Source organism: Melospiza melodia, chromosome 4 (assembly GCF_035770615.1).
Source record: "Melospiza melodia melodia isolate bMelMel2 chromosome 4, bMelMel2.pri, whole genome shotgun sequence".
Lineage (NCBI taxonomy): Eukaryota > Metazoa > Chordata > Aves > Passeriformes > Passerellidae > Melospiza > Melospiza melodia.
Window position 1 is genome coordinate 84,336,143 of NC_086197.1, and position 25,927 is coordinate 84,362,069.

Here is a 25,927-nt window from a genome sequence, read left to right on the forward strand (position 1 = left end):
TGAGGGAACTACTGGGGCATTCCCACATAAACCTGAATGTATATAGGCTGTCAAACTCTTTGTTGTTTGGGTGCTGGCCCCAACAGATCAAGACTGCCCTGATGACTCCAACCATGGACATCAAAATTGCAACAATCAAGTATTTTTGCAGATCCATGGCCAGTGACACCTTTCCTCCCCACTATCTACTCTTGTCCTTCCCACCTCTTTCTTTCTTCTCCTCATATACTTTCTTTGTCATATTTTTATAATTGTATAGAGAAGAAACAAAATGGCTCCTTTCCAGTGCAACCAATTTGTTTTAAAATAAACTTGCCTCAAAAATGTACACTGGTGATTCAGTGTCATTTTACTCTAATCCACCCCAAGGGATCTATTGACAAGAACTTCAGTTTCCCTGCTTAAGGGTTGGTTGTAACACTAAGCTAGGAAGTAGTACACATTAAAATATTCAGAATAATAGGCATTTATTTTCAGTACTATTTTCATTAAATATTGGTATAATATATCCATGTCTGAGGTAATAAATTAAAAATAAACTCAAGATTTCAGTCCCATATTTGTGCTGCATATTTTTTTCTACCATTATACATAATTTTGAAGCAAACACACACAGTCTGTAATTCTGAATGCAGCTAGGAATATTGTTTTACACAGTCACTTTTTGTTTCACTATAATTTTGCTGAGAATGGTTATTGCATGATACACTTTTATAGACGTTTTAGTTATACTAGAGTTTTCTATTAGATCACACATATCATAATTATAGGAAAATGGGCATGAAGATGTGCTTTGAGCCAAGGATGGCAAATACTGAATCAGTGATAGCACATACTGCAGCATTATTGTCTGCCTTCACTAGAGCCCAGATCCAGCAAAGCCATTTCAGTGTGTGCTTAGTTTTAGACATGAGTCATTTCAGTGTCATCCATGGCCTTAATTTTTGCTGAATCAAGGACTAGCCAAATCTGTAGAACTGAATTAATAGACTTCTTTAACTGTGTGTTATTTGAAAACAGGTTTGCTGGTTTCATATTTTGTAAGATATTTTGTAATGACCCCTGTAAGGTTGTTCGTATCAGTGAAGCACCCATGAAAGTTTCTAACCTGGTTCATAAATACACTATGAAAAAATAAGCGGCTACAATGACTCTCTTCTACACATTTTGTTAAAAGTAACACCTGGTTTGAAAAGTTATTAAAGTAATTTTTTCCATGGTAAAATATATTTAAAAAAATAAACTCTTAATTTAATCATCTTCCATCAAACATATAAGCATGTTAAAGGGCGGGGCATAATTCAGGTATTTTCATTTATAAATGCAAGAGATTGAGTGTGTCAATCTTTTGCACTTAAATGCTGGTGGTAGTAAGGCCCTTTCAGCTAAGTCTTCATCAAGCCCAACATCAGTGAGCTAAATAAACAAACAAACACAAATTTTGCTTGCATATAACTTTTTCATAATCCTGAATTTAAAAAAAAAATCCTCCCTGCTTAGAAAAGAACTCTTATTTAACTGCTGCCATTAAGAAGTATACCTCACTTCCATGTTAAGTTTAATCAGTGATTCTGAATGCAAAGGATTTAAACACTCACTAAAATTGCTGTGGCATGCCATTAGACTCTTAATGTTCATAAATTGTGCTAATTCCCATTTCAATCAGGAAGCTATAGTTTAGAGTTAGAGCTAATGGTTTGTCTTAGTGTTAAAGGTCTATTTCCACCAGATTTCCTTTATTCTATTTTGCAAATGACTGCCAGTGCTTATGATGTGATCCTGAAGGACCGTTTGGCGTTATTACCAGAAGCGATAGTCCGTGAGAAAACTCTCCATGCTCATGCAGTGAGTTGCATTGCTGGGCGAGGGACCGAGGCCAGCGCTCCCGGGCCTGCCCTCAGTACTCCACCGAGCTCACCATGGCCATGGGCTCGTCAAACGTCGCCAGCCGGATCTGCTTGGGCGTGGGGATGGAGAGCATCTCCCCGGGCTCCGCCGGAGAGTGAATGCCATTGTCCATCATGCTGGACACCTCCTCCTCGTGGTCCTCGTACAGCGTGTTGATGTGCAGCAAGGGGTGGGCTGGGTTGCAGCTCAGAGCAGGAGCGGGCTCTGGCTTGACCTGGTTCAGAGCCACGCTGGTGGCAGCAGCAGTGGTGGCTATGTGGTTGTGGTTGCACGTGACAAAAGCCGCAGCCGCGGGCACAGTTCTGCATGCCTCGGATGAGTACAGGATCTCTTTTGCAGGGTGAGGGGTGTCTACAAGAGAACAAAACACACAGATGAAGGACAGGTAGTCTCCCACCATTCCAGCCCATCAGCGAGGAGTGTCCTGAACCAATAAAAGGCATTGGCAGTCTCGCCACTGATTTCAGTGGGATCAGAAGAGGATCCCAAGCGGAATTTTCTTGGGACCCTTTGAGAAATCCAAACAGGACTGTTTGAAAACAACAGGGTCATAAGCCCAGGGAAACAGGACAAACAAGAAGTGGGGTTTCTAAATCTCACTCTTTTTTATGCATGCTCATGCTTCCTTATGTGAATGATATTTTTGTAAAATAAAGGAAAAAAACCCAAAACAACTGAAAAGTATATTTATTCCCCTCCTAGCCTGGTCAGTGTTTTTAAAACAGTATTATTTAATGTTTTGACAAATGCAATGACGATTGAAATCCACAGGATGCAATACAAAAGGCATTGATATTTTCAATGAGAAAAACCAGTGGTTACACATTGTAAGCCACTTGTCTTTAGAAAGAACTCAGCAATTTGTCATAAACTGAAGTCTCTTTCCAGAATTTATAACTCTGCCTTACCTGATGGACTGCAATGTAGGTCTAACTCAAAAACAAAGTTGAAAATTTTTAATGTGAATAGGGAGTCACAGAGCCTCAAAACTCCAGTAATTATTTTTTGCCCTTAAAATATTCAAGCACTAATTTAGATTAAGGTAATTGAACCAGAAAACCCCAGAAGTTTTGAGGAGTTGAAATCAGAGCAGGTGACTGGATAAAGAATGCTGTAGAATAGCTCACATGCACATTGGGGAGTTGGAGGACTCTAAGGAGCATAGGGATTTGGAAGTGACAGAAACTTTTATACCTCAAATCACTTCTTTGCTGGGCAGTGGGGTGACGGTAGAGGTCAGTCTGTCGAAGCCCAGAGGGAGGTCTTAGCTTGTAATGAGATGAGAGCCATTGCTTTAAGTACGTACAGATTTTTCTGTAACTTCAACTGCATTGTGCTTCTTTCTTATGTCAGTAGCTTACAAAAATAAACAAGAAGATATCTCTCTATCAGTTTATTTACTGATCTATCACTTTTTGTAATGTTCAAATGGCTTTCCTCATCATCCTAGTTCATAGCAATTACTTATATATTTGAAACACTCCCTTGAGTTAGGAAAGGGACAGGCTTTACAGGACCCACAGGGAACTGAGGCACAGAAAGAGCATCTCCTGTGAGGCCACATGGGAAGGGAAAGGCAGAAATCCTGAATCCCTGACCAGCACCCACACTTCAGAACATCCATCCTCTGGTCCACATAGGACACAGAGCAATTTAAAGTGTGCGTGAAGAACAATGTCAACAAGCTGAGTTTCAATTATCTAGGTGAAAAACATATGACAACCCCTGAGAGTTGGTAGTCCAAGAGATCTTTTTTCCACAGGCAGCTTTAACTGCCATTAATAGTCTCCCACACACCCCTAAGGGGCTGTTACTTTTCAGGGTACTGTCATCTACCATGTCAGTTTCTGTATGACTTGAAAATAAGGCAGGTTTGAAATGTGCCAGGTGCTGGTGGAGCAGGAAGGGTATCATGGAAGCCAAATGCTCCTCATTTCCTTGGCAGAGCATGCCCACATTTGTAGTTGTGAAAACCTGCTTACATTTGAAAGATTACCCACACCAACAGCCTGCAACAGCTGTTTTGTACAGCTCTACCTGGAATAATCCTTACCCTCCATACAGTTGTTTAAGAGAGAGAACCTCTATTTCTGAGACCTGCAAACCTTGAGATTACCAGCTATCCCCAAATCTAGCAAGGTAGGTCAAACAGTTTCAATAAACTCTGAGTTCCTTAAGATTGCTATGTAAATTATGGCCTGTGGAGGTGGTATGGGCATTATGGCATACTGTACCTTTGAGAGAGGAGGTAACATGCACTACAACATTCTCTTCCTGGTTTAAAAATCCACCCTCTTGGCTTTTTGATGTAGGCATCGAGGGCATGGCTTGAACCTCTGGCTTGGGTTTTTTGCTACTGAGTATATATGGATGAACATCCAAGGAAAAGTGCCGTGTGTGCTTTTTTTCACTGCTTGTGCTTGGGATGGCATTTGGCTCGCTCTTGTGAGCGGATGATTGCTGTGAGGTCTTTGCAGCAGACTCCAACAGAGGAGCTATAAGGCTGTCGGTCGCTGTTTTTCTCCGCACGGGCTTGGGCTTATCAGGCTTGTGGTTCTCCACCTTCATGATGGCTAACTGTTCCTTGAATGGCTGGGGAAGGGGATTGGTGGTCGGGATCCATTTCATCTTCTTCCTTGGCCTCTTAATGATGAGCTGTTCATTGGCATCAATGTCTGCTGGATCAACGCTTGGGTCTATGGTCTGGATCCCTGAATCCCGCATGGTTGGAGTGGCGTCGTGGTTGGACTGGGCCAGCGCCGCGAGCAGCTGACGCACCACGTTGTCGTACATCAGATCGCTCTCATTTGTAATGAAATCCAGACGGTTCAATGACTTAATGTGGTCCCTATTTTCATTACAAAACATGGCCAAAATATTAATATCACAAAACTGGGACTTCTGCCACTGTTTCTTGGTTTTTATTCCGACTTTGTTCAGTTTATCAAATATGAAGTTAGACTTGCGGAATATGAAGAGGTGAATCAAGTTGATGAGGATTATCAAGTTCATAAAGCAGAGGAGAACGATATCCACACCAGCAATAATCCGCTGGAGCTGGACAGATGGCAGTTTACAGTTCACTCTGATGTGCAATTTGGAGCTGCTCGTTTTGTCTGGAGGCTCACCTAGTGCACACGTAAATTCATTTTGCTTCTGTGTAGCATAGTAGGTGGATAAGTATGTGATTGGTATGATGCTTAAAAAGATGATGAACAGATGTCTTGCAAGATAAAGCTTAGCTAAAAAGTTACTTCGTCCTCTTCTTTCCAGATATTTCTCAAACAAGTTCTGCTCGGGGCTTTTTTCCTTTTCTGCATTCTCAATGATTTCTCTTTTCTCTCTCTCGGTTATCCCTGGGCCTTTGGACTGAATCTGTTTCTCTATTTTTGGTGCCCGCCCTTCAGCTGCACGGTGGTAGCAGTTATCGATCTCCTGAAGCAAAAAATTAAGCTCCGAAGTCAGTCGAGTGGAGGCCAGAAATTCCCAGCCCAGAGCTGGAATGTACATTATCCCAGCAAAAGCCAGCAGTGCATAAGGTAGGAACTTATGCTCAAACAAGGAGGGCCAGTGGCTGGCATCAACTCCTGGCAAGGCATCTTTTAATTCTGTCCAACAATATCCTCTGGCATACAAGGCTTGATCGCGGGTGAAGTTGTGTGGTGTGTAACAGTATATTGGCTCCTCTGTATAACAGAGAGAAAAGTCACTGCTGTGCATTTAACCTACAAAAGGGGCTCTGGAAAATAAACATTTCAAATTATATCAATTTTATTTTACTGTATCTTCACATGACCATTAAGCCCTCCACATCTATTAGCCAGCTCAGGTTGAACACATCCTCACAAACCCTACGGCAAAACTATTTACCTGAAAGTTTTAGAATGACCATGAATTAGAAATGTCAGCAAGAAATACATATTTTGGTTTAATGACTTCTCTGAAAACAATATCCTGAGCAACTGCGACGTGAACTCTGTAAAGCTAAAAGACCTGATATTCACTACAAAGCCAGTAGCTGAGGATGTTCCATGCAAATGCTGAAAATTATATGAAATTTAAGGTTTATCCCAGCTAAGAATTCTTCTATATAGAAATAAGTTAGATGTAGCTTAAGGCAATGTTTTTAATAATTATTAACAAAGTCAACTCATTTGATTTGAGAGAAAAAAAAATGAAACTCGAGACATACAAAGATTTAGTCAACTGTATCCCTCTCAGCTAATATTCTTGAATAAAAATGTGACTGACCAGGACAGAATCTAGTGTGTTAACTATTCATTGCTATGAAAATTAAAGTCTACATTTGAAACTGTAACTTTGATATTTTTACACAATGTGTAATTAAATGCAACTTGCCCTCAGACTGTATTACGGAAGAAACAGATACTGGGGATCAAGAAAGAAATCAGACAAAGTAATAGGAGAGAAAGTATAGCAAGGATTAGTAAATTCACAGTGATGCAATTTTTCTCTCAGGAAATATTTCAGTCATAGTCTGCTGGAGGACAGAAAGGGTTTGTCAAAGGAAATTACACCACCTCCTTGTCTATTTTAACACTCCTTCTAAACATTTGTGTTTTACCATCATCATCAGAATGTTGAGATAAAGGTCCTGACTCAGTAGATAAATTATGTTCTTACATGATCTTTTTTTTCTAGCAATACATGAAAGAGAGAAAAAACTTGTGAAATCTAAAGCGGCATTAATTCCCCAAAGAACAACGACCATTATGAAGACATCCTATTCAAAGAGGAAGACCATGTTTTCATGTTTTGACAGGTAGAACAAAGAGAATATATTTTAGAGTGTTCTGGTACACCTTTAAAAAACTTCCCAGAATGAGGCCCATAGGAAAAGGCATGCTCTCTTGACTTGAGAATTGCTCAAGAACACCAAGCCTGCTCTGGCTCTGAATAAAGTTTACAATCCAGATCAAGAAGAGCTCCCTGGAAGAGCATGGTGACACTGTTCTCTTAATAATGAAAATGAAAAAAAATCATATTGACAACAACAAATTGAATATTAAAAATTAATAGACAGGCAAATCCCACTAATCTTTGGCTTAACAAATGACTCCTACTTGACCAGTTACTTTTCACATGTGAGCACAGCTAAAGTTAGTTCTTTGGTGTCGAGGTACAAACCTCTTCTGTGACCTAGAGAGAATTAATACTACCACCTTAAACAGAGTTGACAGAATAAATGCTGCTACTCAAGACAGCATGTAAAGTGAGCATGCCCTGCAAATACTTTAATATAGTTTTTGAAGACTATTTTAAAATGAGCTAACTTCAGTCTCAGAGGATGGATTAAGCCCTTTAATTTAGACTATTTTTGTGTACTTACAGCCATATGTAACATGAAAAATGCTCATTGACTCCCTTGGTTTCATAATTACGCAGCCTCCCAACCCTACCCATGAAGGAATGCATACAAAAAAATTAATCTCCTACTGTCAAAGACTTGTAGAATTCTCCAGGAGACCAAACAGAACATGTAAAAATGTTCCCATGGGGTAAAAAAGGCAAAGCAGAATGCTATGTTTCTCATAAGCAGAATTTTTTTGAATTGGGTATCCCTAAGCCCAGTAGAACTTTCCAATATGAAACCATGTTTTCTCTGGCAGACATGAGTTCATTTCTCCCAGGTCTCAACATCACAAATACTTGGGAAAACAGCAGCAAGTATTGCTACAAATCAGCCATAAGGACTATTTTTTGATTCCTGCATCAGTTACTGCTATAAAATAAACTGATTAGTTCTTTCAGTTCTCTTCACTGAGACCCAAAAGCTAGGGTGACCTTTGCCAAAACTGTATATATATACAACAATCCAATATCTTTTTCCTTTAAAAATAATTAAAAAAAAAAAAAACAAACGAAAATGTCTTAATATTTTACAATTACATTGGACAGATCACTGATAGACTAACTGCATTCCATCCACTGCCACTGCTTTGGTGAAAAAAGTCTAAAGAGTTTCAGAACTTGAGTTTGGACAGACCAGCTGCATTACAGGCTACAAAGTGAAGCTGTCCCAAACAGTAGGAAAAGCAAACGTCACTTGAGAGGAATTTGCTCTCTTTTCCTCTGTTCAAATTGTTTTTATCTGACCTAATTGTCTGTGAGGTTGTAAAAGATCTCTAATTTATTTGGCCAGCTGAGCATGGTGTCCCACTCTTACTCTATGTTTTGTACCTTGTTGCTACTAGTCTAGTATTTTCTTTGCATATTTGCAAAATTGGCATGATTTTCATTGTATAACATGTAAATCCCAAGACTCTTCAGATAAAAACAAATCCTCTGTAGAGCAGTGGGACTTCTGTTAACTGATTGCAGTGAGAGCAGTGGGGTTCCAACATAATTTTATTCAGATGGTATTTTCTAATATAGAATCATAGAATCACAGACTGGTTTGGGCTGGAAGGGATCTTAAAGATCATTTAGTCCCAGTCCCCCTGCCATGGGCAGGGACACCTTCCACTAGACCAGGCTACTCAAAACCCCACCCAGCCTGGCCTTGAACACTTCCAGGGATGGGGCTGCCACAACCTCTCTAAGCATTATCTTTGAGCTATAATTACTGCCAGGTAATGTCATAAATTTTGGTAAAGTTATTCCACAGGGATATTTAGCAGGACTTCACTCACAAAGCATTGCATCAAACCTAGAAGCTCATTCCCCTAGAAAATGGTCCAGACAACTGAGAAGAGAGGAATTCCCTTCTGAAGTGATTCAAAGCAAAAGCATTTAGCTGTTGCCTGGACAAAGAACCTGTCTCTCTGCACTGACAAGAGGCTGCCAAGCAGGATCCACACCAGGTTTTGAGTTAGTTTTTGTGAATGTTCCTTCTTAGACAGTGGCACCATTTAACCTGGCATTTAACAAACACCCTGAAGGTGTTTGATCCAGGTACAGCAGGGTATGGAACTGTTTCTTCTCTACTGCAGCCTGTGTCCATCATTAATTAATGAAAAAGAAAACCACCATGTCAGTAGCTGATTTTGTTATGAAAGGCAGCGATGTATAGCTGGATATTGACATGCAGATCTGATGAGGACAGCAGAGGAACACGTTGTTCTCACACATATAACTCACTTAGCTGGGAGACCTCTGCTTAATGCACTTGGCAAGAAGACACAGCAGTTTTTTTTGTTTGCTTGTTTTACAATGTTCTCCTGATAGGCAAGTAGCATTAAAAAAAGATTGCAATGGTGTTAAAATCACAGCTCTGGTGTTGGATCATGCAATATACAAAATGCATTTGCTTTTAACTTTATATTCATAAATATAGAAAGTTTCTACTGATACTCTTCTTTCATGGTGAAAATTACACAGTTTGTGAAGGTCCTTTTTCATATAGCCATTCCAGCCACCATGAAACACAGCTTTTTCCTGAGATGCCACAGTTTAACTGTGTACAGCAATGAAGTAAAGTGTTGTAAAGAAAATTTTTAAAAGCTTAGGGAGCATTTTTATGGCTGAGTGAATTGGTCATCCTCTCAACGTTGTCTAGTTTAAAGCCCATAAAAATAATCTGTCTCTCTGCTTCTTGAAAGATATATTCCTAGTTAATTACTACATTAAAAAAAAGGCTTTGATGGTAATATGTGATGATTTTTTCATATTAACTTAAGCCTAAACATGCACACTAAGAAGCTTCATTTCCCTTTTTTCAATATGTCAGATGTTTTCAACAATTGCACGTAAATTCATTTTATCCTGCTCACTGTGCACCTAAGTAGCTTCTAGAAATCTGCAGAACTGTCCCCTAGGATAAGGTATGAGAGAGATCTGACTGCGTTTTTCAGACATGCAATCAAGATGAAATAAACAACACAGAATTACTTAGTTGTGTAATACAACTGATTGTGTTATGCCACTTGAGAAATTAAAATCCCTTGGCAGATAAGTTTTTTCACATTCCTCATTCTGCAACATCCCATCATATTCAGCATTTCTGAAAGGGAGAGAAGTGACTTGAGGGAGGTGCTGTGGCACAGAACTCTTATCTCAGAGTTGAGGAATGAAAGTGCATGGCTGCAGAAGACACTCAGGGTAGGGAGAGGGATAATGGAAGGGGTTGTGCTCAAAAACACCTCTTTAGAAAGAATCCAGATAGCATGGAAAGGAGTGAAGTGTCAGAGTACTGAAGCCAGGAGCTGTCAAGTCTGCTGCTTTTAGAAAAGGCTTGGAGAAATGCCTGTGGGCTTCCTGCAGGCACACACTGCCACTCCTACTGCTCCCAACCCAAGGTCAGCCACCTCCTTTCAGTGGTCCCCCAACCTCCACATACCTTAATATACATTCAACTGTGCTCTTTGAGAGGCCCTGAATTAAACACCATTTTTTCAGGCTGCAAAATACACATTTAGAGTGCTTTGGTAGGCACTACAAAAAATATTAATAATAAACAGTATATGCTCCTACATAACAGGGCAAATGATTTTTTATACCTAATACATTCCCAGTGGAATAAAATATATTTGCCAAAATATAAACCATGATAAAAAATTGCATATGCCTCCTGTGACCTCCAGCTTTTAGAATTCACTCTAGAAAAAGAAATCACTCTTCATTAATCTTCCCACTGAAATGCATTATTTAGCATTCCAACGCAATAATTGCGTAAAGCAAAAGAAACAGTAACATTTTCCAACAGCAGACAGAAAAAAACGAAACAGCTTTGAGAAAATATAATACAAAAATATAAAAAGAAAATTCTTGCAAGGCAAGAATTCAATTCAAGGCAAAGGTAAGTATGCTCTTGTGTGAAGATTTCTTCAAGGATCTAGTTAACATTCCATGTGACTGTCAGTACCCCACCCAGGGCGTAGGCAGCAGAGCTGGTGACCAGGTGCTGTGAACAGGCTGCATCTCCAGCCTCTGGACAAGGGCCTGAACACTCGAGCTGGAGACCCCAGCTAAGTATCAGGGAAGGATATTGATAACTGCAGTTTCTGAGGTAAATATACTGCACACTCATGCTAGCCTAGTGCCTCCTAGCAACTGGCACTGTGCCCTCTTGGAGAGAGCTCTAAATCATCCTCATCCCTGTGCCCAACCTGCCTCTGCAGGTAAGCTGCAATCCAGCCAGGATCTCTGAAGCACTCCTTGTGCAGTCCTCTCCTCTTGTCTCCAAGGAGAAATCCAACATTGAGGTAGAATCTCTGAATCTCCCTGACCATCACTCCCCAGTACCCACATTTCTAATAGACAAAACAAATTAGAAACTCCCTGAATTCAGCAATAAATGCTGGTATTTAACAAGGGTATTCCTTATCATACTGCTCTGTGGCACATACATGGAAGCTATCTGCATACATGCCTCATTCATCTTGAGTACTTAAAGGATTGCACAAGAAAGCAGGAGGCAAACTGTTTATTTTTAGAAACAGAAATAATTTATTTAGTACTTTTTCGGCAATTTTTAAATGGAAAAGAAGAAATGTCCTGGATCCTCTTCTCTCTGAAAAAAATGAATAAATAACATTTATGTTATTGAGGTTGAAAATGTAGTTTAAGAAAGTAAAATATCATCTAAACAGTATACATGTCTTCCATCCCAGTCACACAGTCCAAAAGGAATATGTAATTCTGCTTCAAATGATTTGAACAAATGCTAGCTAATACCCAAATTAACTGTCAGCAAAAGGAAAAACTCACTTATTTTAACTACTTTATTTAAATTACTTTATTTAAAGGATATTTAAAGGCTAGAAATTAGTACAAGGTAAGGATGGATCCCTGATATTAATTTTGTGTGTCATACAGTCCTATTGAACTCACTGACTTTACTCATATGAATGAGAAAACATCCATCAAACAAAGCCTTAACTCAGCAAGCTAATTATAAAAAATTACTAGTTTTACTGAAATAAAGAGAAAATACCTTTACCTTTCTTAGGGAATATTCTTTCCAGTCTGAATAGAGGTTCCATGCCCATGAAGTCTTCCTAAGGTACAAATTTCTCCATGATCAGCAAAGCCTTTTTTGCCCAATTTCTGAAACCACTTGTCCTGTTTAAGAAAAAAATCTTGAAAAGAAAGTCCCTAAAAAAATGAGACAGGAAACCACTGCTGCTATTGGGTTTTATTTGCCTATACTCTGTAAGGATTAGTCATAAAGAGTGAGCTGCAGATAAGCAATTTCAAAGATTGATTGGCAATGGCTCACCCACAAGGGTAACTGAAGTGCAGGGGTAGCAGCAGGTCTCCCTGTATTTCCAATTTGGGTCTTTTTGCCTTGCAGAACTGCTGCTTGAACTGCAAATATTTTGGATCTGTAGAATCAATGAATTAACAATGCACTTTCCTAGTGTATATATAAATTTACAGAACCATATTCCCTGTATGTAACAGACTCTGGCTCTTCTAAAAGCAGCTGATGTGCTCACACTTACTGGAAATCTGAGGCTTCAGGCTTTGTACACCTGCCCAGGTTAGTCAAGAACACCAGACACCTACTCCTGCTTGTCTGGTGTGTATTGGAAACAGCAGCTGTTTTGAGGAAGGTGCAGAAACACTTAGATGAAATCCCTCAGGCTGCTCCTACAGAGGAATGTGTCCTCAGTCATGAGCTGCCCTCTACCATGTGGTGGCCATGCAGCACGGTAAAGTCACTGAAAAGAGAGCTTATTTATAGTGGCTGACTATTGGTGCCCAGATTTGAGGGAAGGTTAGATCTGAATTTAAAGGAATGTATTAATCTAAATATAATTAACGAAATTCAGCCACGCAGTCAGTCCTACAAAAGAGATCTGAATAACGTTCACTTCTAAATTTAGTGCTTGCATGAGGAGGTGAGTGGAATTTCAGTGATGTACAGATCTTCTGCATAGGAGAAGTAGTAAGGTGTGAAAATAATATTTTAATGTTTTGCAGAGGTCAAAAATTGCCCTCTAGAGATGGAACCCCAAAGCAATTACATGCACTCAGAGAGGATGATAACGTGGACTGCAGTAACACCTGAAGGAACTGCAAGAATAAATGCTGAAATGAAATGAATCATGAAAATCCAGTGAAACTGATGAGACATGAACTGTGGTGGCTTCTTAAATCAAGGGTCGAGTACAAATTACAATCACAGAAAGCAAGAGGAAACAGCATGTTCTTTCTATTGCATTATTATTATTATTTAATGACTAGAAATTAAAAAGATGGCTTGTATTAAGTACCTCTTGGCATAAAGTACAGCACCCGGAAAAATTCATATTGAAAAAGAAGAAAAGGACCAACAGTTAGCTCATTAGGTAATAACATTATGTTAATAACATAGTATTTAGAGGCCAGAGATGGCTGCTCTGCTGCTTTTGGAAAACTGGCTCCTCCATGTGTAGAGAAATTGGGTTTTGTGAAGCATCAGAACTGTTTTGATTCATCACAGAAGAGACAGAACAATCCACCACCCGAGACTCCCAAGCCTCTGCCTTTCCAGTGTGGAGGGCTCCTGACCTCCTGAGGAAAACATCAATCTCACAGAAGGTAAGGTACCTCAACCTCAAAATGTGAAATAATTACATCATCATAAAACTAAAATTAAACTGAAACTCCAGAAACGGTCACTGAGCTGTGAGCTGCAAAAACCCTACCACACACCTCAGCACCTGGCTGCAGCACTGCTGCATGAACTCTGCATGACAGGCTTGGTGCCACTGAAGGAAAGCAAACAAACCCCCAAAGCTTGCTAACTGTGCCTGCTGTCACAGTGAACAGCTGCATCCATTCAAATGCAAGAGTGTAATACAGGCCTGAGACAAAATCCCCAGCGATGGAAATGTGTTTCCTGATTTCAATGTTTTTCTTAGAATAAATCCTGTATCATGTGGAAAAGAAGGAACCTACAAGAATTATGCTGGTTTACTGTGAAATTATTCAGCTTTTGTAAACATATACACGTACTGAGCGTGTCCACTGCAACTATTTTTAATACTGAGAGGACCCAAGGAATTCAGTGATGATGCAGATTCTTCCTGAAGACTTTTATACATGTAAGAAACCACATAAGCTGAAATTTCCTCTACATCATGGATGCATGATTTCTATCTAGTTTATAGACAACAAAGAGCCTCAAATAACTCAACTTTGAAAAACAGTCTTGACCTTACTCTTTATTTATTCACAAGGCTTCCTTTTGTCAAAGGTGAATAAATTAGGTAGCTCTTAAATAAAAATATTTTTTGCCGTCTGTTCAAATCTGTTGGTTATCTGAAAGTATGTAGTAAGCTAAAATTCATCTGTATTTTGGACCTCTTCCCACATATGACACTTGAAAAAATAAAGGGGTTAATAATGCAAACAGGTCATTAAAGACATGATTAAAAAATGATGATGCATGTGAGTTGATGAGGTCTGAGAAATGGAATTTATGACAGAAAAAATATCTGCAGCCCCTAGGAACTGCAGTGGAGTGATGTAAAGCTCATGCATTTCCTCAAGAATACCTTTCTATTCACCCTTCGCCTGTGGAACTGGAAATCTTTAAACAATCAAAGCTCACAGAGTCCCAGCTAGTGCATCCTGTGCACACCTCGAGTTTGTGTGCGTGTAAAGGGCCCTTATCCTTTGGGAAAAGTTCCATCAGCAATGCAAACAGCCAAACTGCAGCCAGCCTGTGGGTGCTTGCACCATTGTATTCCTTTTAAAAAACATGTGCTAAGAAAGCACTTAAGTGGTACTGCTACCCTCCCTAAATCCTCTTTTCTCTGCTAATATCACCTCAGAACAATTTCTGCAGCGGTGTCATCACTTTGTCATACACTGAACAATCCAGCTCTGTACTCTTAGCACTAACAAAGTCACTTGGGAAAATGCCATCTTCACTTTCTTCAAGTGCAGTTGGAGAGAAAAAATAGAAAGTAAGATCAAAAGCCATCTATTAGGTAAGTCACCTAAATAAGCATATGTAATTATTCTGACAGAATCTGAAACAAATAGAAATAGAAAAGTGACCAGAAATACAAAATAAAACTCCATCTCACAATATAAAAATATGACATCTACTATTTCAAACATATTGTAGGGTGAAAAGTGAAAAAGACACTGAAGTCATGCATATACTGTATTACACAGTAATGCAAGCATTGCTTATGCAAATGATTACAAATCAGAAAATATAACATAAAACCTTGAACTGATACTTCAGCCATTAAACACTGTTTCCTTCCATTGTTTTCTTATGAAAATTTTCCAGCAGAAGGATGGTAGAGGGCTGAACTACACCACTGCTAAGAGACACAGAAATACAGTATTTTTGAGCAACCTCCTTTGTATTTTGTAGGCAGTGTTCTAAGAACCTACCATGAAAACCAATGCCAAAGCTTGGCTTTTGACTAAAGTATAAAAATCAACTGGATGAATGCTTTGCTTTATTTTAATAAAATACCAGCATTTAACAGGTGGGAAAAGCAAACATGACTGCAATATGGAAAGAATAATTCACTGTGAACAGAAAGTGTGAGGCACTGTACAAGAGGGATATGACTTAGCAGTACCATTACAACATCAGTTTGGAAACCAAAATATTTCAATATTGTGAAGATAACACAACAAACCCAGTAATGTAATCTCCTTTGGAACCCACCACTGTCTGGTCCCTTACAGAGAGAACTTCCCACAGACATTATTGATGGGGCTGCTTCTCAACCCAGCACAACACTGGAATATTTAAACCACTCACTAAAAACAGTAAGTGATACAAAAGAACTAAGCAGCACATCATGAAAGCCAAGTGTCTCTCAACCTACTGGATTACAGAACAGTGTGCTGGAGGTGCAGCAAACGCCAGGAGACACTCAACACCAAAGGCTGCTGCCACCTGCTGCTGCAGCACCACTGCCAGCCAGGGAGGAGAGGACACAGCACAGGCTGACCCAGCAGCATCCCACCCTTGGCTGCAGCTGGTGTGCACTGGTGCCACGGCAAAACCGGGGAGAGTGAAGGACAAAAAACATGGAACATCAAACAGACCCACCTCAAACTGGCAGTCTAACACTCCACATTCTGTGCATTTTGGAAAGGAAGTGAAAATGGAAAGGCTGATGGACTGATCTTGTTTATCTATATCCATACTGACCATGCCTTGACAAGAGATACTGAAACTTTGTAACTAAAAAAAGTTATAAACTGAAAACGAACACAGACTACAGCTGGACTAAGACTATGTACCTTAAATCCTTACCCTCTAAATTTAATTAAATTTGGTATATTACCATTTCTTTCACTAAATATTAACCTAAGGCTGACTTAGGTCAGAAAGAAACACTTCCAATAAAAAGAATCCCAAAACCTTTATCATAGGAAACAATCCAGGAGGCTTCAATGCAGCTAAAAGGGAAATACAAAAGTAACAAGCAATAAAATTTGCTTTACCACCAGGCAGTACCAGTATGAATAGTCACCTATTCCTACACTGGGACAGTGCAGTACTATCAAATCTGAACTCTCTGTTCATACTGGTTGTATTTTACTTCTAGTTTGCACGGGAATAACTAACTGCTAGGAAATAAAAAGCTTGGTATGAGAAATCAAATCTCCAGAGAGTCAAATACAAGCATGGATCTCTGCAAAGAACTGCATGCACATCTGCATGAGTGCTCCAGAAGATGGCTAAGACTATACAGGGTGTGATGGGGGTTATGTCACTGTTCTGATGGGGGTTGTGCCATGTGCTCTTTCAAACACATTTGCTCTCATATTTAAATAAAAAATTAGTTGTTATCTTTAAATCAGTAATTTTCAAACAAAAACAGAGCAAACCAAAGTTCCCTTGGGACCACCCACTGTATGCACTGTTACCTCAACAAGGACACTGCTATTGGAGAGATATCCTTTAGCCTACGCTGCCTTCTGATAGCCCCCTCACTCCAGGAAACCAGAAAAATCATAATTATATACAGATTCCATCCACTAGGTGAGAGAAAAATGCCTCAAAAACTTTCTTTATTATCCTCAAGGTCATCATATATTGACTTCTAAAGAGAGGATATTCTAGTTTTATATGAAGTCCATTCATGGTTGAGTTTTAGAAAGGGAAATAATATTCATTCTTCTTCTGTGAGTGCTCATGTGGGTTTTCTTTGTGTTGGGTAACTGAATATCGCTCCTAGATGACTTTATGATGATCTTATGCTCAGTAAAATGGAAAAGATTTATAGATTCATAGATTTATTTTAATTAACTTTCTAGGGGTGTCCTTTCTGGAATCACACTGGTTTGCTTGAAAACCAAAGGAGATTAAGGAGACTCAGAAGTGACACTGTAGGAGGTTAGCTACATGACTTTCTTTCCTCCTGTGAAAAGCTTTAGGAAGTGGGGGTCAGAGCAGGAATCATATCTTCTTCAGCCATCAGAGTGAACTCTTGTCCCCACTGAAATCAATGGTCAAGCTCTTACTGCCTCCTTTGCAGCCTGAACTTAACTTTCAGGAGCACATCCTAGCAGTGTGTCTGCCCTTTGCCTTCCTCCTGCAGAGAGCTCAGTTTCACCCCAAATGCACCCCAGATGGCAACGTAGTAGTGAAGTATGCAAACAAAACCTTATCTCCCAATACATTTTAGCTACGTTACAGATTCATTTATAGAGCCAAAGCCCACCAGGGATGACAACCCCTCTTTCCCCCTTGAGCCACACTGTAAGGACACCAAGCACACAGGGCTGCACAACACGGAGGAGGTTGAGAGCCGTCCCCTCTGTCCTCATGAGACTCCATGTGCAGGACTGAAACTCTCTGCACAGGAAACATCTGCCCCAGTGAGACCAGAGGGACCATGAAAATCATCAGAGGGATGGAGAACTTCTATGACAGGCTGAGAGAACTGGGGCTGTCCAGCCTGGAAAAGAGAAGGTTCCAGGAAGACCCTACTGAGGCCTTTCAGCACTGAAAGGAGGCTTTGAGAATGATGGGGACAGACTTTTAGCAGGGCCTGCTTCGCAGGACAGTGGTTTTAAACTGGAAAAGGGTTGCTTTAGATTGAACACAAGGAAGAAATTCTTTACTGTGAGGATGGTGAGGCACCAGAACAGATTGTCCATAGAAGTTGTGGATGTCCCATCTCTTCAAGGAACTGTTCAAGGCCAGGCTGGACAGGGCTTTGAGTAGCCTGGTCTAATGGAAGGCATTCATGTCCATGGCAGGGAGCTGGACTATATGATCTTTGAAGTACTTTATGACCCAAACCGTTCTATGACTTTATGATAGCAGAAAAGCACAGTATCTAATTTAAAGTCTTTTGTAACACATTAAGCTCAGATGAACTGTGATTTTTTCACAATATTGGCACAGTATCTGCTAAACAATTAGGTCTTGCCTTTTATGCTACCAAAACAGTAATTTGTCATTAAATTTCTCAAAAGAAATATAAAGATCAGAACACTCCAACTCAAGGGCAAATAAATCACTTATATGAAGAGCACATGTGTTTACCTAAACAATGACTTTGCCCATGGCACTAAAACAACATAATTCACTAGGCAGCCACAGGCAAAATAGAGTATACAATATATTATACTACAGGCATAATGATTTTTAAGGTTGTCAATTACAATCTTTTAAATAAACACCATGCTCTTTCTTTGTCCTCTGATGTATGGCTGAACTTTGCTTTCATTCATGCTTCCTTGCAGCCTCTGTCCCCAGCAGAGCTATTGCTGCCTGGGGACTCCCAGCTTTCCATGATGATGGGGAGCCTTCTGCACATCCCCAGGGCAGGACACCCACCCTGCCTGACCAATTCTCTCCAGCCTTGTTGCACAGACTGTACAGCTGGTCTTGACTTTCAGCTACACTTTGCACACACATAAACTAGATAAGAGGCTCTGATCTCCTCTATCCACTGATCATGAGAGTTCTTCCAATCCTCAGCAAAAAAGTGTTGAGAAATCACTGCTTTTAGACAACTACCTTTTCATGTCTCGAGTGCACACACCATTGTTCCAACAGCTTTATCAATACTGATTAAGTAACGTGGTATAGACCCCAGAAAAGGGGTTGTTTTCAGTTTAGTGGCATGATGGTATCTTCACATAGCTTGCACTGGGTATCATAAACAGAATGAAAAATAATGGCAAGTATCAGATAAGCACACAAGGGCCCAAAGCAAAGTTTGGGAAGCTATTATGATATTCACAACCAAAAGGCAGTAGGTACCTTACTCAATTTCATCAGCAAAGGTTGTACTTGCATAGCTACTATTTAAATTGCACAGAAGGAGCAGTATTCAAAACAAAAAAAGTTAGATTTTTTTCAAGATTGGTGACAGTGTATGGGTGAAACAACACAAACTGCAGAATCAGTAGTAAGCATGAATCCAGCTGAACTATTGTTATTACCAGGGTCAGTATCTCTGGACATGCATGACTTAGCAAAGAAGTCTGAGTAAATACTGTTTCATTAAAAGAGCAACATCTGATTAAGATCACATTAAAATTAATGTAAGTTTTGCTCTTGAACTCTGTGGAAGCAGAAATGAATTCATTAACCTGGAACTCTTTGACTTAAGCTTAAAAATTATCTATTTAGTTTTATTAGATCCTTAGACCTTTTCCATTACATTCTCTTGCATAACATTTTCTTTTTCCCGTATTATTTTTCTAACTGAGACCATCTGAACAAACATGACATCATATGAGATAATGAACGTTATCCCACGTTTTCCCAGAGATGTAAAGGTGTTTTTCTGTGTTATCTTATAAGTTTTGTCCCGGCAGGACACAATAGCCTACTGCTTATTATCTATCTATCTATCTATCTAGATAGATAATCTATCTATCTGACTGGGTCAAATCAGCACACACAGCCCATAAGTAGACATAAGTGACATTGCCTTTAGTCCTTCTGAAAAAAAAATCTGGAACACAGCTGTGAGCCTAGATAACAGTCTTCCACACCACAAAATAAACTCAACAGCAGAAGTACAGGCAGATGTGAGCAAATTCAACAGGCCCTCTTTCTTCTGTATGTGTGTGGACCACAGTTTACACAGGGACATCCACTGTATAAATCTGAGTCTCAGACTGGACACTTCTCTACCATCTGCAGCCTCAGGTGGTTTCCTCACATGGAGCAAGCTGCTGCGATCTGACCAAGCAGCGAGGCACCAAGGGGCTTCTGCCAGCAATCCTGCCCTATCTCAAGAACACACAGGAAAGGGGCAAGACCTTGCCTGCATCCAAGGCCGTCTTTAGGTGTACTCCAATCTGTGCATCTCAAACAGTATGAAAGCATATATGTAAGCATGCACTCCTGTGAGCTGCTGTAGGATCGCCTTTTCATTAGCTTAGTTCTCTGCAGAGGAAGTGATCACAAAACTTTTGCATCCCACAGATGACCTTGAAACCTGTCTTTCAGTTGCTATGAAGAGCCAGTTTTTATGTCCCTGTAAACGTGGTTTCTCCAAGATACCTCCAGAAGAGCAGCCAAAAGATGAGATTCTTACTAACTGTGGCTGAAGATCTTGAGCTATAAAACTAATTTTTTTAAAAAATGAGGTAGATTAAAAAAGTTTTAACTATAATTAAGAAAAATCTCCAGACTCCACTTGTAAGCAGTTATACTGCTAGGTGATTTAATTCACTTCATAATGAAAACAAGTATTAAGGACTGGAAGTCAATCCCAAAGCAGCATAAAAACCAAGAGCCTGATTCTGGTATGTTTAAACTGGTTAACTACAGCCAACTCTCACCTCACAAGCTACGGACTGCCAGATCTGCCGGGTCAGTCCTGCACATTAAAGCACTAATAATTTCCCATGGATTTTCAGTATGGAGCTGCAAGGGACATTAAAAGCAGTCATGCACTGGCAGCTACACTCATCAAGCCTACAATCCACACAGCAAAACAATGTTTACATGTGTGCTAGTGGCCCAAAAGGTGCCATAACAGTTCACTGGATCGGAAATTTTCAAGGCTCACCAAAACGTGACCTTCTGAGGCTGGTGGTGATGGGCATTCAAACCAGGCTTTTTAGACCAGTTTATGCAAGATAACCCTCAGCAGAAGAGATACCAGTGATTTCTTTCCACTGCCACAATCTGGCAGAGCACACTGCATGGGGCTCCATATATAGTATCAGTCTCCATGAAAGCATCAGCCTCTCCCTGCTAGGCTGTGTTAACACTCACGCTGTAGAAGTAACATCAGGACGATGCCTGACATCAGCCAGGGTCCAGCTCAGGACCTGTCCAGGATCCACCTCAAGCATTATTAACCTGCTCTGTCACCCACGCCAGCTCTCACCTGCGGCTGGGCAGCACCAGCACCGCCCCATCCCTCGCCTGCCGGCCAGGGCAAGAGGCAGCAGCTGTCCCCGTTGGGGACCGGCCTGGACGGCGACAGCACCACCCTGCCCAGCGAGGCAACACCGCTGTCCTGCCCCCACGGCGAGGGGCAGCGGCGCCTCCCGAGCACAGGCGGCTCTGGGGCAGCGGCACTGCCGCCCTGCCGCTGTCCCCACCCTGCCGCTGTCCCCACCCTGCCGCTGTCCCCACCCTGCCGCTGTCCCCACCGCCACGGCGAGGGCTGGCTGACATCTCCCAGCACCAGGGTCTCGTTCAGCATGCACTGGCACACGACCCTGCCCGTCCTGCCGCCCTTACCGGCAAAGTTCTTGGTGAAGACGAGGGTGACGAGGAGGATGGGGATGAGGACGGTCCCGATGGTGACCACGCGGTCGAAGGGCAGCTCCAGCTTCAGCTGGAGCAGCAGAGCCGCCAGCGCGCCCGCCTTGTCATCCTGCTGCCCCGGCAGGATGAGCTCCTTCAGCTTCTCGCCCGCCAGCAGCGCCGTGGCCATGTCGGGGTGGTTATCGATGATGTGTTGCATAAGCAGCGGCGGCGGGCGGCCTCACGCCGCCGGGCTTCCCCGGGGACGGACGGCGCCCGCCCGGCCTGCGGGGACAACACCGACAGCGGTGACGGCGGGGCCGCGGCCGGGCCGCGCTGCCGCAGCGGCCCCGTGCGCTCCCCCGGCCCCGCGGGCCCGGCGCGCAGCCCCCGCCGGCCCGGGCAGCGCGGGGCGGGCGGGGCGGCCGCGACCCCGGCGGCAGCGGCAGCAGCGGCTGTGCGAGGCACGGCAGCCCCGCTCCCCGCAGCCTGCGGAGCCAAATCACGAGAGGCGGGCGGCGACACGAGATGCCCGGTGACAGCTGTGCCATAAGCGCTGCCTCCGCTTCGCAACGCGTGCCGTACAACAGCGGCGCAGCAGCCATGCAAGCAGGCAGACCGGAGCCGCCTCCCCAAGTGCTGCAGACAAGGAAGGGGGCATTTACCTGGCAGCTTCGGTTCCCTCGGCTCCCGGGGGATGCTGAACAAAACCGACGGCCGTACAGAAGAGCGGAAGCCGAAAATAAACTTACACTGGACCTTCCTGCCGAAAAATGGTCCCTGCACCACGACAAGTAATGAAATCGCTCCGGGCTCGGAGCGGGAGGTGGCTGATGCGCTGATGCACGTTACGGCAGCGGGCGCCTGGCGCTCGCATGGAAATGCCCGCCTGCACCAAGCAGCAATAGCGTGCGGAGCAGTTTCAAGAAGGGGCTCGCTCGCAGCCGTGGGGAGGAGGAGGAGGCAAGAGCAGCCCGAAATGAACTGCGGGAAGGCAGAGGTCCTTTAAGGCATCCCAGCGAACAGCTGGAGCCTGCGGAGCCGGGCGCGGCCGCAGCAGGGCGGCCGGGAGCGGCGCGGCCGCAGCAGCCAGTGCGGCACAGCCCATGCGGGCTCCGAGCGCAACACGTCGCGGCGGCCCCGGCGCCCGCGTCCCCGCAGGAGCCACCGCGCGGCCGCGGCACTGCGCATGCGCCGGGCGGCCCGGGAGCACCGCGGGCAGCGGCGGCCCCGGGAGGGTCCCGGGCACGGCCGGGGGGACACGGGCGGCACCGGGAACGGTGATCCCGGCAGGACGGGGCGCGGGGCCCCTCCCTTCTCCTGCCCGGAGCCCGCACACGGCAGCTCAGGCGCGGGTACGCGGGAGCTCCCCGGCTGAGGGATAGAGAGGGTAGTGATGAGGGAAAGGGAAACCCTCACCCAAGCGGGCCCTGAAGGTCTGGGATCTGCGGGCACGTCAGGGATTTAAGTGCTGCCAATAGAAAGCCCTTCCAGAGGCTGTCCTTTTAAAGAAGGTGTCGGCCACACCTGGTAAAACAGTCTAGAAGCGGAGGGCAGCTTTCACCCAGAGCCTCTGATGATGTCCAGACCTGTGTATTCACAGATGGCCACACCTTGCTGTGCTCTGGAACAGGCAGGGAACGGAGCACGCATTAACACACTGGGAATAAAGCTACACCACACAGCATCAAAGGAGGCCATATGTGCTGCATCATAGCCTGCAGCCATGGTGTCAAAAGCTCCAGGTCACAGATCCTGCTTCTTGTTTATGGATTTTATATTTAGCAGTACTTAGATAAAAACCAGAAATAAACTTAAATATTGCTGATATTTCTGTCAAAGATTTGCAGTTGTCATCTGCAACTCACATGAGCAAGGCAGGGATTTTTATCTTTGCGTTGAAATTTTCATTTCCCTGGTCACTGTGACAGTATGATGGTTGTGTTTATTATTCAAGTTTAAATATTGGGTGCAAGCTTTAAATAATACTTCTTGGCAGGGGTCCTTCCCTCCAGGCAGGGAGATAATGAACTAGGCAAGAGGGATGTCCTGATGGTCACTGAGCAAGGATCCCAGGCAGCAGACACAAAGCTGTTGGTGCCACATGCTCCTGAAGAGTACTGAAGGCAATAGAGCCTAAGTAGAGCCTGAACCTGTAACCATCACTCGTTTAATTTTTCCTGCATCTAATCCTCCATGGGCTCTACCTCTGTTGGTTTTCTGTAAGGACATGCAGGATCTGCCTCATAGGCAGAAGGCAGGGAGGAGAGGTCCCCTTTTCTCACCCCCTTGTGCAGGTACAGTGGTTACTTGTCATGTAGTAGAGTGACCAGCTGTACCCTGGGCAGGGCAAGGTAGGAGGCAGAGCAGTGAGGATCCTGGTGTGGTGAACTTGGGAACAGTGTACAGCCTGTGTTGTTCCCACAGCTGAGGAAAAGTGGGGACAGTTTCTGGCACAGGCTGCAAGCCTCAATAATCCTAGCTATCTGTGATGAGAGATAGATGCATCAATTTCTCTTGCTCTAGCTGCATTTGGAATAATTTGTATTTTATCAGCCTCTAATAAAGAGCTTTCCATTCCAACAAAAAAGAACCAAAATACCTTCTGCACTTGTTACTGCTGCTGCCAGAGGGATGATGCTGAGCATGGCACTGACAGCCTGAGGCAGCACAGCTGCTGTGCAAAACTTTTGCTCAGACTTTCAACACTGTAATTGTTTCCCCATGATTTGTCTGCTGTTGACAATCTCGTTCTGCTCCTTGAGACTGCAGCTGAAAGACCACTTTTCTAATTCTCACTATGTCATCTTCTTTTTGAATCCTCCTTCACCCATCCACTTACTTAATTCAAAACAATCAGCTTGCTTCTTGTTTTCAGAAACTGCCTGTGGCATTTCTCCTATCTTCCCCTACCTCAGCCCTTAGCACTCATCTGCTATCTAGATGCTGACTCTAGATGCTTGCTCATGTTTTTCCATGAAGAAATAATGCCAGCTGTAGTAACCATTTCTGAGGAACCTTGGTCTAAACATCTACAAACTTTACAAACTTAGGAGCAGCCATCTACTCCCCTACATCTCCAAGTGTGGCTGCAACTGGTCAGTTAAGGAAGTGTTAAAATGAGGTAGCCTGTGTTGATTCCTTTCCCTAACTGTTCCAGCTTCCAACAATGTTGAGGGAATTTCCTGAGCTTGTGATGGTTTGATAACCCCCAAAAGATCGCAGGGTATTTTTTCTGGTCTCCTGCTGGGACTGTGTAAATTTCTGGCATCCACAGCCTCTTTATTAAGGAATTCCAAAGGCTTACAACCTGTTGTATCCAACCTACCTTGTTCTATTTGCTCCAAAGGTAATCAAATAATCAAATTAGACAGGCCCCTATGGGAGCATATCTGGATCCATCCCTGCCCATCTTTTCCATGACGCATATACTTCTGTAGACATCTACTATATCTTCCCCTTAAATTATATCTAGTTCCACATTTAATATCCAGGGCATAGAAGACTAACCATAAATCAGACACTCTGCTTTTAACATAAATGTGACATCCACGAGTGATTAAAATTTCTCCTATGAAGCTTACTTCATTATAATGCCATTATTTGATTTAATCATATTGATTTTGTAATCCTGCTTTGCAAGATGATGTCTGTACAGCAAGCCAAAGAGAGAGGCAAGATGGAATGGTATGTCAGACCAGAACATGGGTAAACAAAAACCTGTAGCAAGGCAGAGTGTGGGACATGGAAAATTACTGTCACAATTTACAGATAAACACCACAGTCAAGTTTCTCAGTAATAACATCCTGGCATGTATGCTGCTGGGTGATCTAGACAATAATCAGCCTGTGATAATATTCCTGTGCTAATAAATATTTCACAAGTTGCTGGTAGGGTCAGAAATTGATTTACAGATCAAAGTGGAAAGTCATGTGAAGGAATTCTAATTAGTTCTAACAAAAGATCAAAAAAGAAGTATTATTTTTTTAGTTTGAATAAATCACTTGTTATCACATAGAAAATACTGATTATTGAAGGTAAAGTGTGGGTCTTTTTTAAGTCTCGTTTTCTCCAGTTCTGAAGGCTCAGAAATTCAAAAGCAAATGAGAAAAACTGAGATTGATTTCAAATGATTGATTTCAAATTCTGACAGGGACACTTCTAGCACCTAGAATTTACCTTCTAAGCAGAGGGATACTACCTTTAGATGTGGCGTGAGATTTATCTATCCAAACACGAAGGTGCCTGAGCGAGATATTGCAGAGCACTATTCCTGAACCACGTAGGAGGAGAACCAGCTAAATGTAACAGTGCAGTTCATGTGACCAAACGTAGATGTTCTCTTCCAAATGAGATGAATCATTTACACATTGTAGGTGTCCAGAGTTTACACATGAATCCCACTCACTGACTGT

The 25,927-nt window shown here is 42.5% G+C and overlaps 1 protein-coding gene across 7 annotated transcripts; it reads right to left on the reverse strand.

The window, feature by feature from the left end:
- Positions 1-450: 450 nt before the first annotated feature.
- Positions 451-22,615, reverse strand: PANX2 (pannexin 2). Of its 7 annotated transcripts, none has more exons than XM_063155428.1 (5): positions 21,506-21,645; positions 11,810-11,931; positions 11,328-11,380; positions 4,143-5,594; positions 451-2,259 (listed from the first exon to the last, which is right to left on the reverse strand). In XM_063155428.1, exons 4-5 carry the CDS (start codon positions 5,416-5,418, stop codon positions 1,898-1,900), a joined length of 1,638 nt encoding a protein of 545 aa, XP_063011498.1. In that variant the 5' UTR covers positions 5,419-5,594; positions 11,328-11,380; positions 11,810-11,931; positions 21,506-21,645; the 3' UTR covers positions 451-1,897. The 7 variants fall into 7 exon arrangements, with proteins under 7 accessions (XP_063011498.1, XP_063011493.1, XP_063011499.1 ...); XM_063155427.1 differs by lacking the exons at positions 11,328-11,380; positions 11,810-11,931 and adding exons at positions 3,103-3,176; positions 22,177-22,615 and having other exon boundaries at positions 2,126-2,259; positions 21,506-21,796; XM_063155423.1 differs by lacking the exons at positions 11,328-11,380; positions 11,810-11,931 and adding an exon at positions 22,177-22,614 and having other exon boundaries at positions 21,506-21,796.
- Between the last annotated feature and the right edge of the window lie 3,312 nt (positions 22,616-25,927).